Source organism: Betta splendens, chromosome 8 (assembly GCF_900634795.4).
Source record: "Betta splendens chromosome 8, fBetSpl5.4, whole genome shotgun sequence".
NCBI lineage: Eukaryota > Metazoa > Chordata > Actinopteri > Anabantiformes > Osphronemidae > Betta > Betta splendens.
Window position 1 is genome coordinate 13051108 of NC_040888.2, and position 21638 is coordinate 13072745.

The window sequence follows — 21638 nt, forward strand, 5'->3', positions numbered from 1 at the left end:
CATTGTTGCCCTTTGTTGGTTGCTGATGTTGTTTATGTTCCCAGCAGTGCGGTGGAATCTTGACTACGACCAGACTGACATTCAATATATGCAGAGTCAATCTGATTTAACAGAAGCGGGCACGCTGGCCGGACAGAAAGCTCCTTGTTGTGTCTCAGCGCATCACAGCTGTGTCTGACAGCAGCCTTTATTGTGTTTCTCAGCTCGGAACCAGCGAACATTTCTCCCAAACAAAGACCTACACAGAAAATGCCTTCGAGTGATCCAAACCAAAGCCTGTGTCATGGCCGGGCCTTTTGTTTTGGAGCAGTGGAAATGGAAAGATTGAGTGTCTCCTCTTTAGCTCCATGCTGCTGGCTGTGACCCTGCAGGCCCTGGGTCATTCTGGACAGCAATGACAGGAAATAATCTCTTCCCTCTCCTACTTCCTGTTTCCAGGGGCTGATTGACTGACACCATTCCTCAGCGTAACAGCGCAGCAGCATGGTAAGTCCACCATCTAATTGCCTCCTGTGTGATTTGAGTCAAGCGCTCATATCTGCGGTAGATCAAAGCGTTTATAGGCATTGAGGACAGATTGAGATCAGCGATAGTTAGCTTGCATTTACACCATTATGCTCTGGAACCACGTCACCACAGGCGCTTCTGCTGCTTCGTGGATTTACGGAACGCTTCATAATTAAAATGTGTGATTACAACGCTGCATGTGAAATGTGTTGTTTCCTCACAAGACATAGAATGCGATGCAAAAACAGCAGGATTTACAGTAAGTTATGTAAGATGTCTTTCAACATCTCATATATCAGATGACCTGCGATGTCATGACAAGCATCCTGAAAATAATTTTTTTAGTCTGTTTATTCTGTTTTTATACAGTTGCTTTTTACTATTATACTTCATTGTCTTATTGTTACATGAATATCGGTTACAGTATGTCTGTCATTAGTAACAAAAGCTGACAATACAGAACTGCAGCACTACATCTGGACAATCTAGCAGGTGGATGAATGAGGTTTGCAGTGTCACCGTTGTTTGTCCACAGTAGAAGATTGACAAGCTGATGTTTATGCTGGAAAAAAAAGAATCCCTGTGTGTTTTGGTCTTGCTAATAATTTATTATTTGTAGGTTTAACTTGAGCTGCTGCTGATGATGATAGTGATGCCTGATCCCCACGATTTCTCCAAATGAAATAAGACAGTAATACTTAGCTTATTGTGGCACAGAGCAATGGAGAATCACCAAAAAAAAAAAACTCAAGTTAAAAAGCCACTCTCTGGGAACAAAGTTCTAATCACTGTCCTTTGTGGACTCATTGTTCATTCCTCTCCGAGGCTTCCTCTTGTTTCTTCTGTAATCGCTGCTGTTTGAAACTCAGCAGCTGCCTCAGGGCACAGAAACAGTCCATGTGAAAAAGCGTGCTTTTTAGTTTTTGTCTGCGCCATCTACAATTATACACAGGCCTTTAGATGTTTTCAGATTGTTTATACTGCGCATTTAAATGAAAAGTTCAAAATAGATTTATGATAATGAAAAACTCTCTGGCAATAATACGGCACATCCTTATTTCCCCTCTGTAATTTCAGGCTGCAGTGTTTTACAGTTTAGTTTAGTTTTGCTCCACTTTACAGTGATATATAAAATATATACAGTACGTACCTTATGCTTTTCTCTTTTATATAAACACTTCATTGGTCGTCACAAACCACCCAAATCTTTACCTAAATAGTAACAGACATTCTGTAAAAATCAGTGATTGAACATAAGACTTTCACAATAAGAGTTTATCGCTTATATTATAAAGACTTGAGTGCTGAGAAGTAAGTTTGAACTTAATCTAAGTCCTGTTTTCAGATTTCGCTGGTTCTGTAGCTTTGGACCAACCCTGTTTGATCATATAGTGAGATGCGTAATGATCGTGACCGTCAGAGGGAATCTGCAGCACGGCCGCCTGCTCCGTCATTAAACAAGGAGCAGCGATAACAAAGATCCTTTAATGTCTCACATCAATGGGCCTCATCCACCCGCTCCGCCGCCGCTGCCCGTGTGAGCAAAACGAACACGACGTGAATCATTTATCATCGGGCTCATATTCTCCCTGTTTCCACACTACATCTGCCCGATTACAGCCCCCCACCGTCTCCCTGGATGTTTAATTGGGGTGCACCGCCCCGGAGTTCAGCCTGCCCTCTGTCAGATCCAGCAGACAGATCTCGGGCCGCGCACCGCTGCATCTGAAAATGAACAGCCGGCCGGCGATCCCCGCAGATTAAAAACGACTTTTTCCCTTGTAAAGCGCACTGCGGTCATTTCTGGCCCAGTGTCGGCAGAGTGCAGCCTGCAAGGATGTAATGGCTTGGTGGTGGTGGTGGAGGCTCATGGGGACTGCTGATAGCAAGCATTAAGTGGATCATATATCAGCACGTGAATAACACTATTACATTATTTAGTAAGTGAGAAGTGCAGAGAAGCAAAATGGGAATTTTGTGGTAATAGCATCACTTATTGGCGAGGCTGTCGTGACTCCTGCAGGATGTTACAATTACAATCAGTGTCATGATAATAAAAAAAAGAAAGCAGGTCCAAGACCGGTGTGCTGTTTGTTGACAGGAGTCAAGCGTCTTGTGCTCGGCTGGAGGTTCAGAGGAAGCTGACGGTCGGCCTCTTCCTCCCGGATGGAGGAGCTACACTTCTCCTGAGGGACTGAGCTACTATGTGAACAGCAGCAGCAAAGGTGAGAGCCACTCTTGAGTTTAATGGTCACCCTCCAATAGTTAAGCACCAAATAAAGAGCAATGCATCACAATTATATTATACAGTAAGTGCTATTAACGGCGCATAATATAGTAATAAGCATTAACAGTAACTATCTTAGATGTGAGTCTGAGATGTCTAGATAATGGATAGCATTGCGTTTTCTTGAGATTTTAAGACCAGGAGCTGCGAGGAGTCATTATCATTCTCCTCCAGTGTCGTGTCTTCACAGTCCATTCATGTGGAGACAGGCCTGCAGATTCGATCCACTTTAATGTGATTATCTCAAATGTGTGGCACTTCAGGCTGAGAGGTCTGTGGATTCAGAGGTGGAGCGATGCTTCTGTTACCTAACACGGACTCGGGAGCTGCGCTGACGCAGACGCAGGCGCCCCTTGGCAAACATCTGCCGTCAGGCGTGCGCGTGCGAGTTGTGCGCCTGGCGTGGGAGGGAGTCGAGGGGATCGGACAGGGGCTCCCGCGGTACCGGGCTCGGCTGCAGCAGCGTCGGCGCCGGCAGCGGCGGCCCCCTGGCTCACAGCACAAACACACACATCGAGCTGAGGGAAAAAGCAATGAGCTATTTTTACATTCAGAAGCCATATGCTACCTCCGCCGCGCCTTGTTGTGTTACAGTTTGTGGTTGTTTCATCCCTGAATGCGGAGCTGCCGCTGCTGCTGCTGTCATAGACGGCAGACTGTATCACAGCGCAGATCAGACAAAGGCTTGTTGTTTCCAGCCTGTGTCGTTTAAGGGAGAGGATACACAAATGGGGATAAGCTGCATCCCCCAGCGTAAGGCCTTCACAGTTACACATATGATAGTGGGATCAAGAATGCTGAGACGTGGAGACTTCTATAGTTTAGTCTCTAATAGAGTGGTCCTATACAGTATGTGAACTCTGCTTACTTACTGAAAAAAAAGGGAATATGATTTTGCAAGCTTTTAGTTTGCTGGTCGTGCTCATCATTTGAAAATGTGTCAATGCATCAAGTTCAACTAGTTTTTATTCATTTGAATTAATTGCTAATTATAGATTGTGTTAAATTACACAGCTAATATTGCCCACGTTTTAAGAAAACAAGTGTTGTGTAATACAGTATGCAAAGTGAGGTAGATTTAAGAAGATAAACATATAAAATGAAAAGTCAAAGTAATAGAATATTAAATAGCACCTTTGTGACTAACTGCAGGACGTTTCTTGTTGTTCCCCTGCAGAAACAACATGGCGTCGTCCCTCCTTGTCATCCGAGGCCCCGCAGGGACCGCTGGCACGGCCCAGTTCCTCAACATATGGTAAAGCCGCGCCGTGATTTTCCTTCACCTGTCTGCACAGTTTCCACACAGTTGCTAAAACAGGACAACAGCAGACTTTTATGGGTTGGGCCTGATGAATAGAGAGACCAAGATCATTTGTGCATCCTCTGGGTAATTTTCAATCCCTTTTTCATGGAGATTGTTTCCACTTGCTGCTGCAGGTCATGACTCAACGTTTTTTCCACACAGATAAGCCTGTTCGTTCATCATCAGCGTTACACTAAGACTTCCTTGAGCCGTACGTGACACAATGTGGCTTCATAATTAATCGTCGCCTTTTCAGGCGATCTGGAAACGGATTCCTCTGCGGCGCCGTGCGTTATCATCAGCCTCGCTAAGTGCCACTGGAGGAGATCCTGCCTTTTTCTTAATGAGTGGTTTATTCAGTTCCCATCGCTGCCAGCGTCCTCGCTAACAACATCTCAGTAGATGGCAGATGGTTTTGTCTTTTCCTCTTGGCGTGCGGCCTAAACCCGTTTAGAGGAGGAACGAGTGGTGGAGACGAGTCGGCTGCGGGCGGGTTTGTCGGCGCTCAGGCAGACGAGCGTGATCCTCTGGACAGGAATCCAGCAGCGGCGGTTCCACGTACAGTAGACAGACAGGATACAGCGGATGCAGCACAGGCTGCTTCTTGTACCTGCTTAGCAACGGTACTACGGGCTGTCACCGCGTCAGCACGAGGCGGTGGAGGAGGGAGGACGCCCGTGGCAGAGCAGCTGTCCCACCGCGTAACTCGATCCGTTCAGCCGCTGCACTGCAATTACAGCACGCACGGCACATGCGGGTTGTTCCGAGCTCATGACAGGTGTGAAAGAGTCGGGGGGGGTTGCCATGGTGATGGCTGTGCCGGGGTCTGGGTGGGCTTTAACCGGGGTCCCCGTCTCATCAAACTCACCCTTACCTGGAGATGGAGGGTTTTGACATGTGACGACCTGACAGCTGATGAGTCACAGGTCACGATAAAACACTAAAGATGACGCCTGATCCTAGAGGATGAAAATAACTAACCAGAGTCTGGACAATACAGGGATGCCAAGTACGGCCTTTCTGCAGTAAGCAGAGTTAAGCTGGTGAGAAGCCGTTGCACAGACATGAAGCAGGAACTGACGCTTGGTGTAACCTGTCGTTGCAGCCAATGGATGCGCGAAGACCAGGCCGCCGGCAGCGAGCGTCGCTCTGAGGAAGCCGGCCCTCAACAAACAGGTGGAGTATGTGCTGAGTCAGGAACACGTCAGTCTGAACGGAAGGAGGTTCAGACTGTCGTTACCGGTTGATGAAGCTGTTACAGCACGTTTGAGTTCCTTTAGTGAAAACATTTTGAATATTGTGATGTCAAATCTGATAGTCCCTCGTTTCTACACAAAGTCTCCCAGGAACATGCTCTATAACATAATGTAGAACTCAAAAAGATGGTCCATCAGTACTTGGACACTGGTGTGGACGTGTGCCTGCTGTCCAGACCCAAATTAGTATTTCCATGAGCTGAGGCTCAGCTCAGCTCCCGCTGTCCCCATGAACCGGGGCCAACGTCCACCGCTCGCCAACACACGTGACTAATTGCGAGTCGGCTGAGGGCGTGCGGTGTCATGATCACACAGGAGAGTGTGGATGGACGGACAGCCGAGGCGAATGGACGGCTGAGACCTGGAGTTTGCCCGCTCTGGTACAGGAGGACAGCCAAAAAAGCCAAGCTGGGAGCACTGGGCGCACTGGGAGCACTGGGAGCCCGGCACTGTGCTGTCTGGAGCCGTCCGCCGCCATGTTCTGCACGACCAAGGTGAGGATGCGGGTCGGCGCTGGTTCCGGTGGGGCTGCTGTCAGGTGGACGCTGGGAGAAGGTGTGAGCGCGGCGGCCGTCACGTGTGCTCTCCTGCTCCCCAGCCTCGGCTCGAGGCTCGCGTTCGACGCCCCCGGCGTTGCTGATGAACACACACGCGTACATACGCTGCTTGCTTCGCGGTGTTTGTGCATCTTATTGGCTGACTGGTTCGTCCTCCCCTGCAATACTAATTACTCTCCTGAACATGATCATCCCACCAGCCCCCTCCTCACTATCAGGCTGTCTGTGGAGGGAGGTGTGGCAAAGATCATGTAAATAAATGCGGCCCCTCCTCCTCTTTCTCCTCTGACTCCACGCATTTCTGCGTTTCTGCCTTCTCCCCTTCATGTCTTCGCCTTTGCGCTGCAGCACCGACTCACAGAGGGAGTCTGGTTTCCTTTCATCATTTGAGGATGTGTGTGTGTGTGAGGGGGGGTGGGGGGTGGTGAGGCAGTGGAGGGTGACAGAGAGCGGAGCCCCTCGCCAGCAGCATCCGTCTCCTCGTAGGCTTCAACCTTTAGAACCCGTGTGACAGCAGCTTAACCGGAGGCTAGACTTCGTCACGCTCCCTCCCCCGCACCCCCCCCTCACCGTCCCTCCTCCTCCTCGCTCTCACCCCTTCCCACTTCCACGCACCCTCTGCCCCCTCCCCCCCGCGAACGACTCCTCACCACTCACTTCGTAGCTTGCGAGACTGGAGGCAGCCTCGTGAGTGGAGGGAGAGAGCGAGCGAGAGAGAGAGAGAGAGAGAGGAGAGAGAGGCTTTCCCAGAATAGAGAATCAGGAGGAGGTGAGAGGGATGATGATGGAAGCCAGCTTTGACACTGAGGAGAGTTTTGACGATCCCTCCTGTCTCGCCCCGCAGCCGCCTGGCTCTGTTTCGCCGGCCAAGAGGCAGATCAAGGAGGTCAAGGAGACCAAGACCACGGTGAGTACACCCAGGATCATAATCCTCAATCTTTCCCACCTTCATCTCCTGCATCATCTTCCACCTGCTTCACTCCCGTCCTCTCTGTAGTCGGCTTCAGATGTGGTCTGTTTCTGTCTGACTTGTCTGTGTTTACTACTTTACATGCTGCCACATTGTGCCACATGGGCTTCCCTGCATATTAGAAGCCACGTTATTCTGAATGAAGACGAAGCTGCCACTTATTTATATCTTACTGACTTGACTTGACTGACTCAATCCATAATATTGATTTCATGCTTGTCACATAAAATCTTCCTCCTGAGACACGCGAGCGATTCTTCTCCACTTCGACATGTTATTTGAGGCACTTGGAAGCGGGCTGCGGACCGAGGACGGTATTTTTAGACTCACGCCGGACAGTCGGATGAAGAAGTGATCTGGTTTGCTCCATCTCGCCGTGTGGTGCCTTCTTTCTCTTTTCAAAGGCTCCACATGTAATCAGCAGGGCTGCACGGGTCGCATCACATCCACCGTAGCGGTGCCCGAAGACGAATTCATCAGTCTTTACCTCGCTCTTTGCCTGGATGCACTGTGGAAATTGCACAGCATCTTTGTCTGAAGTTGCCCAGACAGTAGCTGTGGTTATATAATCTCTTAGTCCATAATAATGAGTATTGGAGGAGGAGAGGGTTAGCGGTGAGGGTGAGGCGACCGTGGAGAGGAAAACAGAGGTGTTGTTTTTCGTAAGAGGCTGAATCGGTGAGCTCGCTGACCTGCTGCAGCCACGGGAGCCGTCAGTCTGCCTATTGTGACAAACCCCTCGCAAGAGATGCAGCAAGTCCAGTTTCCATGGTGACAAAAGCAATAGCACTGATTAATGGTGGTTGAAATGGAAAACAGTGGCATAGACGAGAGATGGGGGGGTTCAGATATTCAGGGAAGACACACAGTACAGTTGGATAAAAAAAAAAAAAAAAGATCATTCTCCTTTTTGGTGCCCAGACTTATAGCGATGCATTGGATGTTTAGGTAAAGCTAAGGAGGCGTAACAGTAGTTGTACTGCCTTTGAACACGATTTCAAACCCTCACACGCGCGTCGGTGTGATCTCTTGACAGGAACCGTTCGAACGCAGTGGAAGACAGAAAAGGAAAACAGGTGATAATGCCCAAATCTGTAGATGAGGACGGATGACGTCAGTCCACAAAGGTGTTTCATCGTCGCCACGGTGCACCTCACATTACACAACCCCCTCGTAGTTGTCATGGAGACGCACACATCCCTGACTGTTGGCAAAATGGACCCTGGCAGGACACACAGGCGTCACATGAGATCGCAGGACGCTGCCTGTAACCTTGCTGTCACCTTCACACAGCGTAAACAGCGGCTCACGACTCGGGCCGTCTCGGCCTTTCATGTTTTTTTTTTTTCCAGCTTATTAAACATTCAGCTGGACTTGTTGCTATGCTGCATGTGTTCGGAGCGAGCGCTGGGGGAACAGACGCTCGTTAAAGTGTGTCATCGGGCTTCGCTGGCGGGACTGGGACGGGGCCGCTCGGATTGGCCGGTGGAGATGAGGGACGGAGAGGCAGCAGGGAGGAGGTCTCAGACTGTTTGGTTATGAGAAGTTGTGTAAATGGAAGAAGTGGGGACAGGGGCGTTCTGTCTTTCTCACAGCTAAAGTAATTTGTCGCTTAGCAACAGTAGCGAAGCATCCAGTCTCATCCGCTGCCGAGAACTGGATGTTGGAGCGAGAGCGAGTGGAAGTACAGTATTTCTCTCTGCCAAACTGTTGTGTTTCATGTGTCTCGTGGGACGTTCGTTCATCGACTGTGTCATATTCTTTCCATTAATAAGCAAAGAAAACAGGCAGCGGAATAAGGAAATAAAACCATTTGAATGCATAATGAAACAAGCGGCGCCTGTGGCCCGGATGCAAACGCCTCGCGAGAGCGCATGTTTGCGAGCGCTGAACGAGGACAAAACGTCCCACTCCTCTCTGCTAATCGCGCGTTCCTTTGATGCTCGCTGATAAACTCGTACGTTTAAGCTGGAGCCGCTGCTGCAGCATCCCGGGTCCAGACGCTCCACGCCGGCCTCCGATCTCGAGGCGCTATCACACGCGTGGAGGAGCAGGCCGCCACCCCGACAGCCTACCTGGAGATAAATGGGCTCATTTTCTTTGGGATGTGAAGGCAGATAAACAACAGCCATGATAGATGTGGAGTCTGCGTAATGGAAAATCTAGTACCAATGACAATCAGTGTGATCTCTGAGGCAGAAAATGAACAAAGTGACTGGTCGGCACCCGGAGTAAATCACACTCAGGCTCCTACGTGACAAACTGTCACTGGGAGTTAATGGGCGTCTCTGCATTTGACTGCTCGTGTCTGGAATTGTTTCCTGTCCTGTAGTTCGCTCGTTTGGGCCTCCGCTGCATGTTGTCGGTTATGTAACGGGAGAAAAACTATTACTCATCTGCTTTTGAAGTTGTTTACTGGGAGCTGCAGAGGTGAACAGCTGTAGGAGAGCGGAGGAGGAATGGGTCAGAATAATAATAATAGAGTGGTGATTGTCATTTCGCAGCTGTAGCACAGTTGTGGCCCCGTGCTGTAAACACTGAGTCACCCACCGACGTGGCACAGAGGCTCTGTCCCAGCGCCAGGAGGGAGGACTCGCAGATGCTGAGCGTTACATAATTGCAGCCTCAAGAGTAATTGGAGAAGCCGTGGACCACGGAGTCTGTTCGGGCCGAGGGCCGGGCGCGTTCATCTGCAGGCACATGGTTTACTGTTCAATTAACGCTAATAGAAAAGCTTTTCGGGGTCCTGACTCTCTCTCTTTTTCACCCTGAAGGCCTGATGTCTGGACGAGTACCATCACCGCACGCGTACTTTTACTCCTGTCTGACCTTTTTCCCCGCATCTGCATGCATCTACATAAAGCGCAGGCCCGGCACCGTGCTCTTTCACAGACAACGCTGTTCTCGCTCTGCTTCAGATCAACTGTGTGACGTTCCCTCTGCCTGGAGAAGGGCCTGAGCAGCAGCTCTTGAAGCCAAACGAATGGAGCTACTGCGACTATTTCTGGGTGAGTTCCACCGCGGGAGCCGTAATGAGTGCAAGCAGATGCATATAGAAAGAAAACAGACACAGAGATGAACGCAGAACCCTCCCGCTCTCAGAGGTCAACACCTCTCAGAGTGTGTGAATAAACAAATAGAAAACAATATGACGTTAACTTGCTCTGCTGTCGTAGAACAACAACAAGCTCTTGGGTTTCACGATCGACCGGTTCCTCTGTAAACACAATGATCGTCCTGCGTTTGATGTCTCCCCCGTGACTCCTGTCCTTTTCACTTCCCATACTTTTCCATCCTTAATTGTATTTAGATTGAAAATACCTTCAGCCTCCATAATCAACTGAAACCCGATGCCTAAAATAAAGCTGGACCCTCTGTTCTGCTTGAACCCAATCGATCTCCCATTGCATGAGGCCGCTTGACGGAGACCACACAAAGCACGCGCTCATGCCCTGCGTGACGCGTGGATGAGTCACACCCACGCGCTCTTCGCTGTGACTCGCCCCCCACGGATCGACCTCGCAAGCCCTTCGAGTGCTCGCCAGCGCTCGCGAAGCAGCAGAGAGGCGCCGCTGGACATGTGCGTCCATGGTAATGGTGTTCGCCGTGGTTCGATAACGCTGCCGTGCCCCCTGTTCCAGGCCGACAAGAAGGATCCCCAGGGGACCACTTCGGTGGCGGGCTTCGAGGTGCTTCTGCAGAAGCAGCTGAAGGGCAAACAGATGCAGAAGGAGATGGCTGAGTTCGTCCACGAGAGGTAAAAAGCTCCACAAAATGGACTTTAGCTAGGAGAAAAATGGTTTGATTTCACTGTGAAGCCTGAAAATGATGAGTGGGCAAGAACTCTTATATCCGCCTATTAAGGTAGGATTAGATTAGAAGTCACATTTATTTATAATAAGGAGAATCTGACATATATTATAAAAGTAAACCTTTGCTCACAATCAGTAATTAAGGTCTATAGATCTCCACATTGCCTCATCCCTATGAGCTAACCCTTAACCAGGATGTCACAAGCAACACGGATACCAGCACCTTCATTTAATTACCTCTTTGTAAGCCCACAAAAGCTCAGTTCATGTCTCGGTCTGAGTCCTGGGACGTTAATGAAGCTCTAGATGCAAGAAGATTTCAGATCGGTGCTGACCTTTTCTGGAGCTGTGAGTACCCGAACGTTCAGTCGCTGAGGAGCCTCATGACCTTCTGTAGGTGACAGACGTACTCAGGTGTGGATGGTAAATGTGAGGCTGGTGGAGGCGGTGATTGTCACGAAGGGCACAAGCACGGCTCCGCTGGTTAAATGTCCCTTGTGGCAAATGTGAGCACATCTTATTTCCCGTCGGAGCTTGTTCAGAAATGCCTTTGCAGCAAATTCTGCTGCAGTGAACACGTCCCTCCGTTTGTGTTTCAGGATAAAGATTGAGGAGGAATATGCCAAGAACCTCTCCAAGCTGTCTCTCAGCCCCCTGGCGGCACAGGAGGAAGGGTGAGTGCAGTGAGCACAGGCTGTAAGCGAAGCAGGAGGCAGCGTCGCTGATCGACACAAGCGGGTTTGGAGCTCACGCGTCACGTCCAGCCGCGTCTGATGGACACGGTTCACCATGAGTGCTCACTTTGCTCTACACAGCGTTTTAAGTTGCACTGATTCAAGAAATAGAAGCATTAAAAATGATAGAAGTAAAGTATAAGGTGTAAAGTGGTGCTGTAGGTTTAAAAGGAAAAAAATTCAGAAAAAAAAAATAAATACAAAATACAACATCTTTATTTATTCCGTCATTTATTGCTCAGGACTCTTGGAGAAGCCTGGACTCAGCTGAAGAAGAGTCTCCACGATGAGGCTGAGGTTCACCTCAAGTTCTCCAACAAGGTGAGATATGATGAGAAACACATGAGCTGACAACCCGAAGGTGACTCAAGTTTAGACAAAAATATTTAGCAAGAGAACTGTAAAAACTAAGTACAATTTAAACATACAGTCTTTAAGTATCAAGATGATACCAAAAATGGAAAATGATGGAACATCAATCGAAGCCACAGCATTTTGAGCTTTCTGCACCTTTAGGGTCCCGTGTTTAATGTTTGGGAACAGTTGGAGCACTAGATGCTTGATCTTGAGGTGATGGGGCTTCTTCAGTCAGTGTTGAGCTCAGTAAATGACACAGAAACCTGGCAGTGGCCTCGGATGCAGCCATAAATAACGCTGAGGCAGCTGGCGGCTTTTCATAGGCCTCTGTTGTCTGAGTAATTAGCCGCATGTTGTGACTAGCCCTCACGCGTGGGGGGGTTCCTATCGAACCTGCAGACGCCCCGGCTCATTTTCTGATGAGCTGCATTAGGTCTGCAGCTGCTTTCTGTGGCCTTTCTCCAAACCACTTGTGTGTTTGCGTGCTTTATTTTGCGGCTCTGGACATTTTCTGGGACTTTGAGCTCCTCCAAAGCGCCGAGGAGCATTATGGGTCTTTGGAGCAGAGCAGGTGGGGCTTTGCTCAGAGACCTCACCCTCCCGTGACGCTCTCCGTTTCCACAGCTCCACTCGGAGGTGGAGAAGCCCCTGCTCACGTTCAGAGGCGACAACTTCAAGAAGGACCTGAAGAAGTACGATCATCACATCGCCGACCTCAGGAAGCAGCTGGCCAGTCGCTACGCAAGTGTGGAGAAGGTAGAGTCAAACGCAGGCGGCAGTGAGTTTGGATGTGTGGATGACGGGATGTCAGCGAGACGGAGCCTGGCTCCGAGTACTGGACATCAGGTTATGTAATGATGCTCCTACACTTCAGCTGCCTCCCACTTGTTAACTCATGTCCTGTTTGCACACACTCAGTTAAAATAGCCCTGACACTGTACGTGTGTGCAGATGTTAATATTAATGTGTTTAATGCGTCAGGTTTGAAAACATTTGCATGATGTTCAGTATGTAACCTGTCTCAAATCTAGCGGTTTCTGCAAATTGCATCAGCCTCAGTTTTTATTATCATTAAATCCAACCATATTTCCTCACAGTGTCTCACCCTGTTGGTTTCCCAACTATTGACTTCCAGCCAAAAATCGGCCTTTGGCTCCATATCTGCACCACTGCAGCAGATCTCATCACTGAGTCCATCCCACATGTTTTCTTCTTGTTATTGTTCGTTGGAAATGGATTTTCCTGGCCTACACATCACCGCTGCTGTTGACTCTCCAGATACTATTACACCATGACCTTGGTGAGGCGTCTCTGTGTAGAATAAGAGGAAAGACTCAGTGATGTGGATTAAGGAAAGATTAAAGGATGAGACCGGGATCCGAGCGCGGATGTCAGTAGCCGACATGAAAAGGCTGCGACGACTCTCGTAATAGAGGGAGAGGCAGTAAATCTAAGGATTATGGTGAGTGACTCATTGTTTCTGCGTTCACACGTTCTGCTGGATGTGTTGTCGGACACAGGCCCGCAAAGCCCTGGCAGACAGACAGAAGGATCTGGAGGTGAAGACCCAGCAGCTGGAGATCAAGCTCAGCAACAAGACAGAGGAGGACATCAAGAAGGCCCGACGGAAATCCACACAAGCAGGTCAGAGGTCGCAGAGTGAGGCGATGTCACTAAACACTTTTATTTTTTATGGCAGAAAACAAGATAAAAAAAGGGCCATTGCTGATTGAGGTGTAATACCTATAACTACCCAATACCGTAGCGTCGTAATCGTTAAAATGTAATGCAAGTGTATTTGGTTTAGTAGAAATTCACAAGGCTCTGGAGCACAGCACTAGAATAAAAGGCAGGAGTCCTCCGTGTGTGACATTCTAATGAGATGAGGACGAGCTTCCTGCTGCTGCAGCCTTGTTCTGCACAGGCTCCGGCAGGGGAACATCGCTGCAGCACCTTATCTGGCTCCCTCTCTCCCCCGCTCACTAGATTAGTCACAGTCCGCAGCACTAATCAATAGTGCTCATGAGGTGCTGTACAGTTAAATGATGTCAGCGATCACCGCTGCCACCTCAAGGCTGGGCCAGATGTCAGCTCGGCTCACGCCGCTGCAGAGCTCAGGTCACGGTTTCTCTTTTATGATGGGAGGTTTCTTCAAAAAAAAAAAAAAAAAACTTTTGGAAATGAACGATCTTGGAAATGAATATTGAATATATTCACATCTGACCTTAGACGAAGGTGTAGGTCTCTGCTCCTAAAGGTCCCTTGTTACTTTCTTTTATTCTGTCCTACAGCAAAAGTCAGAGATGTGTTACATATACAGGCAGTGTCCTCTGTGTCTGGCTACATACACTGCTGTCCTTTGCTTCTATTTTAAAGAAATTCTAGCACATTAATTGCAAAACAAAAACAAGGTATTGTTTTAAAACTTACAACATACAGCATCTGCTCTTTGAAGCTTTGTTGACAGCTTGAAGAGTTGCATAGCCTCCATCCTAATAAACTGCATCTTCAAGATAATTATTTATTAATTTGACAACCAGAGCAGCTGCATCGGGTATTAATACACACATTAAACGATGGCGTTTTGGAAATGAGGCGTGTGCGCCCCCTGCTGGCCGTCTACATTAAGGACAGACAGACACGCCGCAGGTCCACCCGCCGCATATGACCCCTTTGTTTCGTGTGCAGGAGACGACCTGATGCGCTGTGTGGACCTGTACAATCAAACCCAGTCCAAGTGGTTTGAGGAGATGGTCACCACCAGCATGGTAAAGCCCCTCTGAGGTCAGAGCGCCGGTGCCGGCGTCTCAGTGCCTCACGTTTACTGTGTGCGTGTCTCTGTGCGCCCTCAGGAGCTGGAGAAGCTGGAGGTTGAACGGATCGAGTGGATTCAGCAGCATCTGCGCCAGTACACGACCCTGCGGCACGAGACCGACATGTTCAACCAGAGTGTGAGTCTCCTCTTTACTCTGTGACTTTACTCCGCTTCTGTACGAAAAGCTGAAATAATCTCAGGTCCATCTTTATCCTATAAAAAAATAAAGAGGACGCTGAATAAATTACTCATTATTTATCCTGCCAGTTAAAACGAAAGCGTCTCTGAGATCTCAGCTCTGTTTAAAGACTGTCCCAGATTTGTCCAGCAAATAAAATCACTATGATCACAGTTATAAGTGTAGAATAAGAACGTGTCCTTGAGCAGAGCTCTAAGTCTTTACAGGAAACAGTTTTAACATCAAGGTGTTATAATAGAATCACAGCTGTGCCCTCGGCCACTGAGGCTACTGACAATGCTGTTGTCCACAAGAAGGCACTCCAGCATTGCTTTGTATTACAGTATCTGGCCTATCTATTACAGAGGAAGCTAAAATGACAGACAGTAAATGTACCCTCTACTTAGTGATAACAGGAGACACCTGGAAGCAGGACGTCCCTCTTCATATATTTATCATCCAGAATATTTAATCATACACTCACTGACTTTTATTGACTTATTGTATTCCTGAAATGAATATAGAGCATTAGAGCCTGGCCCGACACTGACTCTCTGATGAGGTGATGTAGGTGAGGAGGTTCCTTAATGCACCACTCCATTAGGACATCTGTACACTCACTGTCTTACCTAATGAACCAAGCCTGCGTCCACGTGTGACTGTAACATGTTGCGCCTTGTGCACTTTCAGACGGCGGAACCAGTCGACCAGCTGCTGCAGAACGTGGATCCGGCCAAAGACAGAGAGCTGTGGGTGAAGGAGAACAAAACCAGCGAGGTCCGGCCGGTGGATATGGACATCTAGGTTATCCTGAGCTGGGATCAGCTGACCTGTCCCCAGAACACTGGGGTCTTCTACTGTATAACAACACTGATCCAGGGCCAGTGCATGTTCGGATGACAGAGGTCTGTTCCCTGACTGGAAGAACAGGAAGAAAGGTCCAGAATACAGTAACGGATGGCAGTACCAGCATGTTCTGAAGTCACACCCTGTCATAACCAATATTAGCTTACTGAATGCCATTTAACACATTCTGCTGTTTACCTGTTGTACAGTTGACACTAAAAAATTATATGTGTTTTAAATTGTTTGATTTAGCTTCAACTAACTCCTAAACAGTTTCAGTAAGCCAAACAAAAAACTTTGATTACTGATATTACCTTTATTTTAGATACTGAAACATATCAAAGTCCTGGATATGGATATTATATATTTTCATATTTTGCTGGTTCATGTTGGTGGAAGTTGCATGTTTTAAATATCTGCTGTTTTTGCTATGTTTCATTGAATCCACTCAAGGTTTTCTTTACCTTGTATGACAGGAATTGAGAAAAAAAATAGACGTTGTGTGTTTTACTGCATTTACAATCCAGTAACCTCAGTTGTTAAAACCGCACACATACTGTACAGGAATGTGATGTTCATTACGCTCGCCGCATATGAGGTGGATCAGATGAGGTCAGGGTCTGTTTTGGACCGGTCTAGGGGAAAAAGGTGGTCCAAGTTACACTGAAACACCTTTTAGTGCCTAATGGTTATATACCTGGAATGTCCTTGATATACTCTACTCTGTATCAGTGTACATTTGTACAGACAGGCTACACGTATTTTACTGTCAGATGTTTAACGCGACCCAGATGTTTGGACCAATGAGGTGTTTGTACTGTAGAACAGTGTTGATTTCTTTGGTAAATGTACAGAGAGTTTCTTCATGATGACGATCAGTCAAAGGGAGCAACGTGGAATACACCAAACTACACACAAAATACTGCATTTCTCATATGGTTCACTTATCAGAGCTGATGGGTCAGTTGCCAGAATGCAAATCCTGTACGTTTTAGCAAATGGCTGCATGTTCAGTGTGTCTGTGTTTATGTGTTCGTCTTTGTCTTTATCTGCTCTAGATTATTTGGATTGACGCCTTCTGTGTCTGTTTATTTCTATTCCCCAAGCCGACAAAGATTCAGGTCCATCGTCCAGGCACCAGAACAAAAAAATAAAGGATGAACAGCCTGATCATCAATGCAAAGGTCCTTGTTATCCATTGACTTAGTTCATTTCTACCTGTGCAGATGTGTTTCGCACCCAAGTGGCTTCATGCAGGTCCTAAATAGTTTATATCTGTTGTAGAGGTTTGATCAGTGTTTGTCAATGTTGTGCATTAAATGTAGTTGTTATGTTCCAACTAAATGTTCTCGACAGGAATTGATGACTCCATCATGACATAACGTTGAGTTATGCCCTTCTGTGGTGAACATTCTCATAACGTGCATTAAACCCGATGTTCCTGATGTTCAAAGAATGTTTGCTCATAGGTGACCTCTGTCCAGACGGTGTACTGTGGAATGCAGTGTCGAAAATAAATCTCTTTGAAAATTAATTTTCAACTGTGTGTTATTATGTAACTGTATTGGGGGAAAAACACACACACACACACACACACACACACACACACACACACACACACACACACACACACACACACACACACAGCCTGAACCATAGATGAAACCTCCACAGACCAGTGGCTCCAGTCCAGTACAGATTGGAAGGAAAAGTAGGGCAGCTGGGTGGATGGTGATGAAGCCGAGGGTTCTCCTCCCTCTGGATACAGCTACAGGCCGTAACTTCTTAGGCTAATGCAACAATGTACCATGTAAAACAATGAAACAGACACTTTTAAAGCTATTTAGTTGAGCAGCCTTTGCTGTGTTTCCTAAACGTAGCGTATATAAGGCCTAATCACAAACAAACTGCTTAATTTAGCTTTCTTCATATTGAACAATAACATATCAAATATTCATTAATGTTATTTAGCTCATTATTATTTAGCTTAAGTTCATATAGTGCCAAATATCTTTATTTGCTGCACCTGATGATGTCAGCTGTGATCATATCACCAAACGAGAGGGCAACAGATCCTTATATATTCAGTCATATGAACAAATCTAATGTGGAGTTTTGAGTTATTACACCTTTTATTTTTGTTTTTGTCTTTAGATAATTGTACATACAGTAGATGATACCTATAGGCCAAATAGACGCAACACAGCTCCAATGCGCTTAAAACCCGGTGATACCGCGCTGAAAATGCAAACAGATTGCCGTAAAGGTTGACACATTGAAGTGCTACGACTGTACTGTAAGTGTATTAATGTTGTGTATAACCATTCAGCTGTAGCAAATTTAAACATTACATCACGGACAAAACAACATCACATTTATTGCAAGTTGACTTCACTACACAAATTTACTGAAATTCATAAAAAGAAATCAGGCTCAGACGTGGATGCTAAAAGGAAAGCACCAGTTGATGTGTATCTCTCGCGATCACGTTTCACACTGTGTGTGATGACACTTGTTATTCAGAGGCTTATTTAGCTATTTGCTTCTTTTAAGCAGGGAATCAGCAGTAAAATGAGTACTTGTTTTGTGTAACAGATGAAAATGGAAAGTGCAACATCCACTGTGTTACTTTTTACCTCTTAATGGTTACACACAAAACATTTGGGACAATATTTACTTCTTAGCATAACGCGAGTAAAACAGAATTTAAAGGTTTCCTGTGGAGTTTTGGCCACTAGAGGTGGTATTGAGCGAAGTTTCGGGTGTAATCTTATTTGTGCAAGTGCAGGTCACCACTGTGTCACACATCAACACCCAGCTCAAGCCTGTGTTCTTTACCAGGGCAGTGTTTGGGTTCTTTAGGTTTGTATGAAAACTCCACAGGATGCCTTTAAGTATCACAACACACAAGCTAGTTAATCTCCGTAAGCAGGTTTGCACAGGAGGAGGTTTGTTGATGTGTTTGTAAAGGCGACGCGTCTATTCTCTACGTGGCAGAAGGCAAATGTTGTCACTGCATATCTCTCACTTTAAACGCTCTGTAACATTCCTTTTTCATCCATAACATCTCTAAAAGCTAAGAAACTGAGAAAAAACAAAAGCGATACAGCATCGGGGCAGTGAATCCTTCTTCGTGCCAAGCTCCTCATTATCCTAACTAGAAGGCTGCTTGTCTCAACTGACCTTCAGCTCCTAATAGGATTGGCTGATGCAGGTGGATTGTTAACCTGAGCCTAATTCCTCTCATCAGGAGCGCTCATCTGGTCTTTCTTTGCTGTCAACATGATGAATGAGTCCAAGCGGTCCGACAGTCAGGACGGGTGTGTGAGAAGTGATCGTTGTTGTGTAACGGTCGTAGAACTCTACACCACTGTACGTTGAGTCAAACGCTGTTGAACTGCACACGTGAAGGTCGCGTTGTGGACGATATGTCTGATCAAAGTGACAAATTACTGACTACTTTTCCTAATTAGTCTTTACTTAACTACAACCGGGACACAGGTGCCAGAGGAGCGCTCTCTGCCAGCGGTGGGAATAACATGGCTCCTTGAACCGGTGCCACGTGTCGCCGACAGGCTGACATCATGGCGCAACGACGATCCAAAACATGACCCAGGCCTTGACTCGCCATTTCTGTTATAAATCACTTCTCTCTAGATGCATTGATGAAACCATGTAGCGATAGGAAAACGTGAGGGGAGCGTGCGAGCAGCCGGTCTGGTGATGATGTCAACGGAAAAGTACCACAGTCTCAGGAGGAGGCGTCGGCTCCGGCGCTATTGCCTCTTCTCCTTCAGCTTGTCTTTGATTTTCTGGGGCTCGTCATATTGTATCAGCCGCAGGATGTCCTTGTTGTCCATCACGCCGCGAATGAACTCTCCCTCTGAGATTTTATCTGAGAACAGATAGCAACAGAAGATTTTAATGAACGCTGGTAAAAACAACAAGACGCCTGAATGAGCTGAGAGCTACCGTTCTCTTTCTTCCCGAAAAACGTCCAGATTTTTTCCGCTCGTTTCTCCGGCGTGTTTTCGTCCTCAGGGAGGTTCTTCTGGTCATCCACAGGAATCATGTTGAATATAGACTGTGTACATTTAGAACAAGAATTACACTGAGAGGGGAAAAAGTCACGCATAGTATTTAACATATAACAGCAAATATGCTTAAAGGTTGCCTCATTATACCAAAACATGGCCACTACAGGTATTTAATTATGAAAACCTGCTGCTTTCAGTTTTTAGTCTGTTTGATTTGAGAATACATTTTTTTATTATACATATTTCTTTTAGACTACATCTGAAATAATAAAACATGTTATTATTGAGGAAGTGTGCCACATTATGAACCCACAGATCACAGGGCGAGCGCTCTAGAATGAAACACACGTTTTCAGTTGCTACAATGTAGTAGATAGGTGAGAAAACTGAGAAGCAGGAGCTTGAAATAAAACAACTGTACCCGAACTATTTCTTGGATTTCATTTTTGCTGATGGTCCCGTTCCCATCCACGTCGTACAGAGCGAAGGCCCACTCCAGCTTCTGCAGGGTCTTTCCCCCGGACGTGAGGTGCAGGGCCACGATGTACTCCTTAAAGTCCAATGTGCCGTCGGCGTTGGTGTCGAAGCTTCGGAACACGTGCCGCGCGTACGCCGTGGGGTTTGCGTCCGGGAAGAAGCCGGCGTAGATCCCCTCAAACTGCTCCTTGCTGATCTTCCCGCTGGGACACTCCTTCAGGAAGGACTGGTACCACGTGCAGAGCTCGGCCTCCGAGTACTTGGTGTTGGATTTGAGCTCGTCCAGGAGCTCCTTGGACAGAGCGCTGCTCTTCGTATTCCCCATGTCCCTTCCTGCCTCGCTGCTCTCTGCTGTGTGTGTTTGTGCGGCCAAACGCTCCCCGGTGCCCGTTGGCGCTGCTCTGCCTCGTGCTCACCCTGGCAGCCCCTCAAGGTGTCAAATGGGATTATTGTCATCACTACCTAAATCCAGATTGCTGTCTTGAAGCTTAAGGGGATAAACACGTCACACCTTTCTGAAGACAAATACTGCAGGTATAAGTAGAGGATTACACACAACAGGTGGCTGACACTTAAAAGGTCAACATCTGGAAGACCATTTAGCATTAGCGCTGCTCCCCGCTACAAATGGACCCTGCAGCGTTCCTCTAAGACCTATTTAGTCTATTTTATCTTCAGTAACATGTGTTAGACGTTTTCTCTATGCTCATCTCTGTACTTTCATTCCCACACAACTAGAAACGAGAAAACTTTAAAAAATTTGCTTTCTAATGCTCATGTTACCTAAATACCTTAAGTGTAGTTGCTGTTCTAACTAGTGTTTTCACAGTGTCCACTTAATCCCCACTGATCTGTATATATGCACCACGGTTAAGTGATATGAAGAGCATTTAGTCGCGGCCCTCGCGGTCAGCCGGGGGCTGGTGATGGATTCAGATGAGGTCGGTCAGATGCTGTGGGTGCTGCCCCTCCACAATAGGATGAGATTATTTTTGTGTCGTGTGTAATAGTCTCAGGCCAGATTACAAGACCATCTGCTGCGCCGGTGCCAAAAGCACAGCGAGTGGAGGCAATTAAAGACCTGGGATGCGTGTGAGCTGTGTGCTGGGTCCTGGAAACGTCTGCAGGGCATTCTCAGCCTGGATCTACTGCAAGATTTAAAAAATATATTATTTTATTAATATAATAGTAAAAGCTACTGTAGTTCTAATCTACAGTTTGTCCAGTCAAGGTCTAAAATGCACCTTAAACACCTTAAAAGCAGCTAATACAAGCGTATTCACAATAATAATCATCATCATCATCATCATCGGTGAACATCCATCGTCAACTTGTCATGGCTTCTGTACATTCGCCAAACGAGATTAGGAAACTCCTCGTTTTTTGTTTTGCGTTTCAATATGATTATGTACTTTTATATAACAGCATTAGGTTTTGTTTTAAAAATGCACACAATGTCTCAGGGAAGTACACGTAGGCAGATATTCGAATCTCACATCTGC

At 47.0% G+C, this 21638-nt stretch overlaps 2 protein-coding genes across 7 annotated transcripts; one reads left to right on the top strand and one right to left on the bottom strand.

Moving 5' to 3' along the window:
• The first annotated feature begins 327 nt into the window (after window positions 1-327).
• gas7a (growth arrest-specific 7a) lies at window positions 328-17156 on the top strand. Of its 6 annotated transcripts, none has more exons than XM_029160151.3 (14): window positions 328-486; window positions 2609-2732; window positions 3972-4049; window positions 5203-5273; window positions 6755-6817; window positions 9799-9888; window positions 10522-10637; window positions 11292-11366; window positions 11669-11747; window positions 12408-12539; window positions 13304-13427; window positions 14472-14551; window positions 14636-14734; window positions 15467-17156. In XM_029160151.3, exons 1-14 carry the CDS (start codon window positions 484-486, stop codon window positions 15578-15580), a joined length of 1248 nt encoding a protein of 415 aa, XP_029015984.1. In that variant the 5' UTR covers window positions 328-483; the 3' UTR covers window positions 15581-17156. The 6 variants fall into 6 exon arrangements, with proteins under 6 accessions (XP_029015984.1, XP_055366689.1, XP_055366691.1 ...); XM_055510714.1 differs by lacking the exon at window positions 328-486 and adding an exon at window positions 5669-5847 and having other exon boundaries at window positions 2608-2732; XM_055510716.1 differs by lacking the exons at window positions 328-486; window positions 2609-2732; window positions 3972-4049 and adding exons at window positions 4129-4181; window positions 5669-5847.
• A 584-nt stretch (window positions 17157-17740) lies between these two features.
• rcvrna (recoverin a) lies at window positions 17741-20552 on the bottom strand. Its single transcript, XM_029159209.3, has 3 exons — window positions 20081-20552; window positions 19595-19706; window positions 17741-19517 (listed from the first exon to the last, which is right to left on the bottom strand). Exons 1-3 carry the CDS (start codon window positions 20459-20461, stop codon window positions 19399-19401), a joined length of 612 nt encoding a protein of 203 aa, XP_029015042.1. The 5' UTR covers window positions 20462-20552; the 3' UTR covers window positions 17741-19398.
• Between the last annotated feature and the right edge of the window lie 1086 nt (window positions 20553-21638).

Bases quoted from the DNA above. Each gene is read 5' to 3' on its own strand.
- gas7a (XM_055510714.1), top strand. From the start codon at position 3,979: ATGGCGTCGTCCCTCCTTGTCATCCGAGGCCCCGCAGGGACCGCTGGC. The intron at 5,848-6,754 runs GTGAGGATGCGG...CTCGCCCCGCAG, and splicing joins CCATGTTCTGCACGACCAAG to CCGCCTGGCTCTGTTTCGCC. The intron at 9,889-10,521 runs GTGAGTTCCACC...CCCCTGTTCCAG, and splicing joins GCTACTGCGACTATTTCTGG to GCCGACAAGAAGGATCCCCA.
- rcvrna (XM_029159209.3), bottom strand. From the start codon at position 20,461: ATGGGGAATACGAAGAGCAGCGCTCTGTCCAAGGAGCTCCTGGACGAG. The intron at 19,707-20,080 runs GTACAGTTGTTT...AAATGTACACAG, and splicing joins AAATCCAAGAAATAGTTCGG to TCTATATTCAACATGATTCC. The intron at 19,518-19,594 runs GTAGCTCTCAGC...ATCTGTTCTCAG, and splicing joins TTTCGGGAAGAAAGAGAACG to ATAAAATCTCAGAGGGAGAG.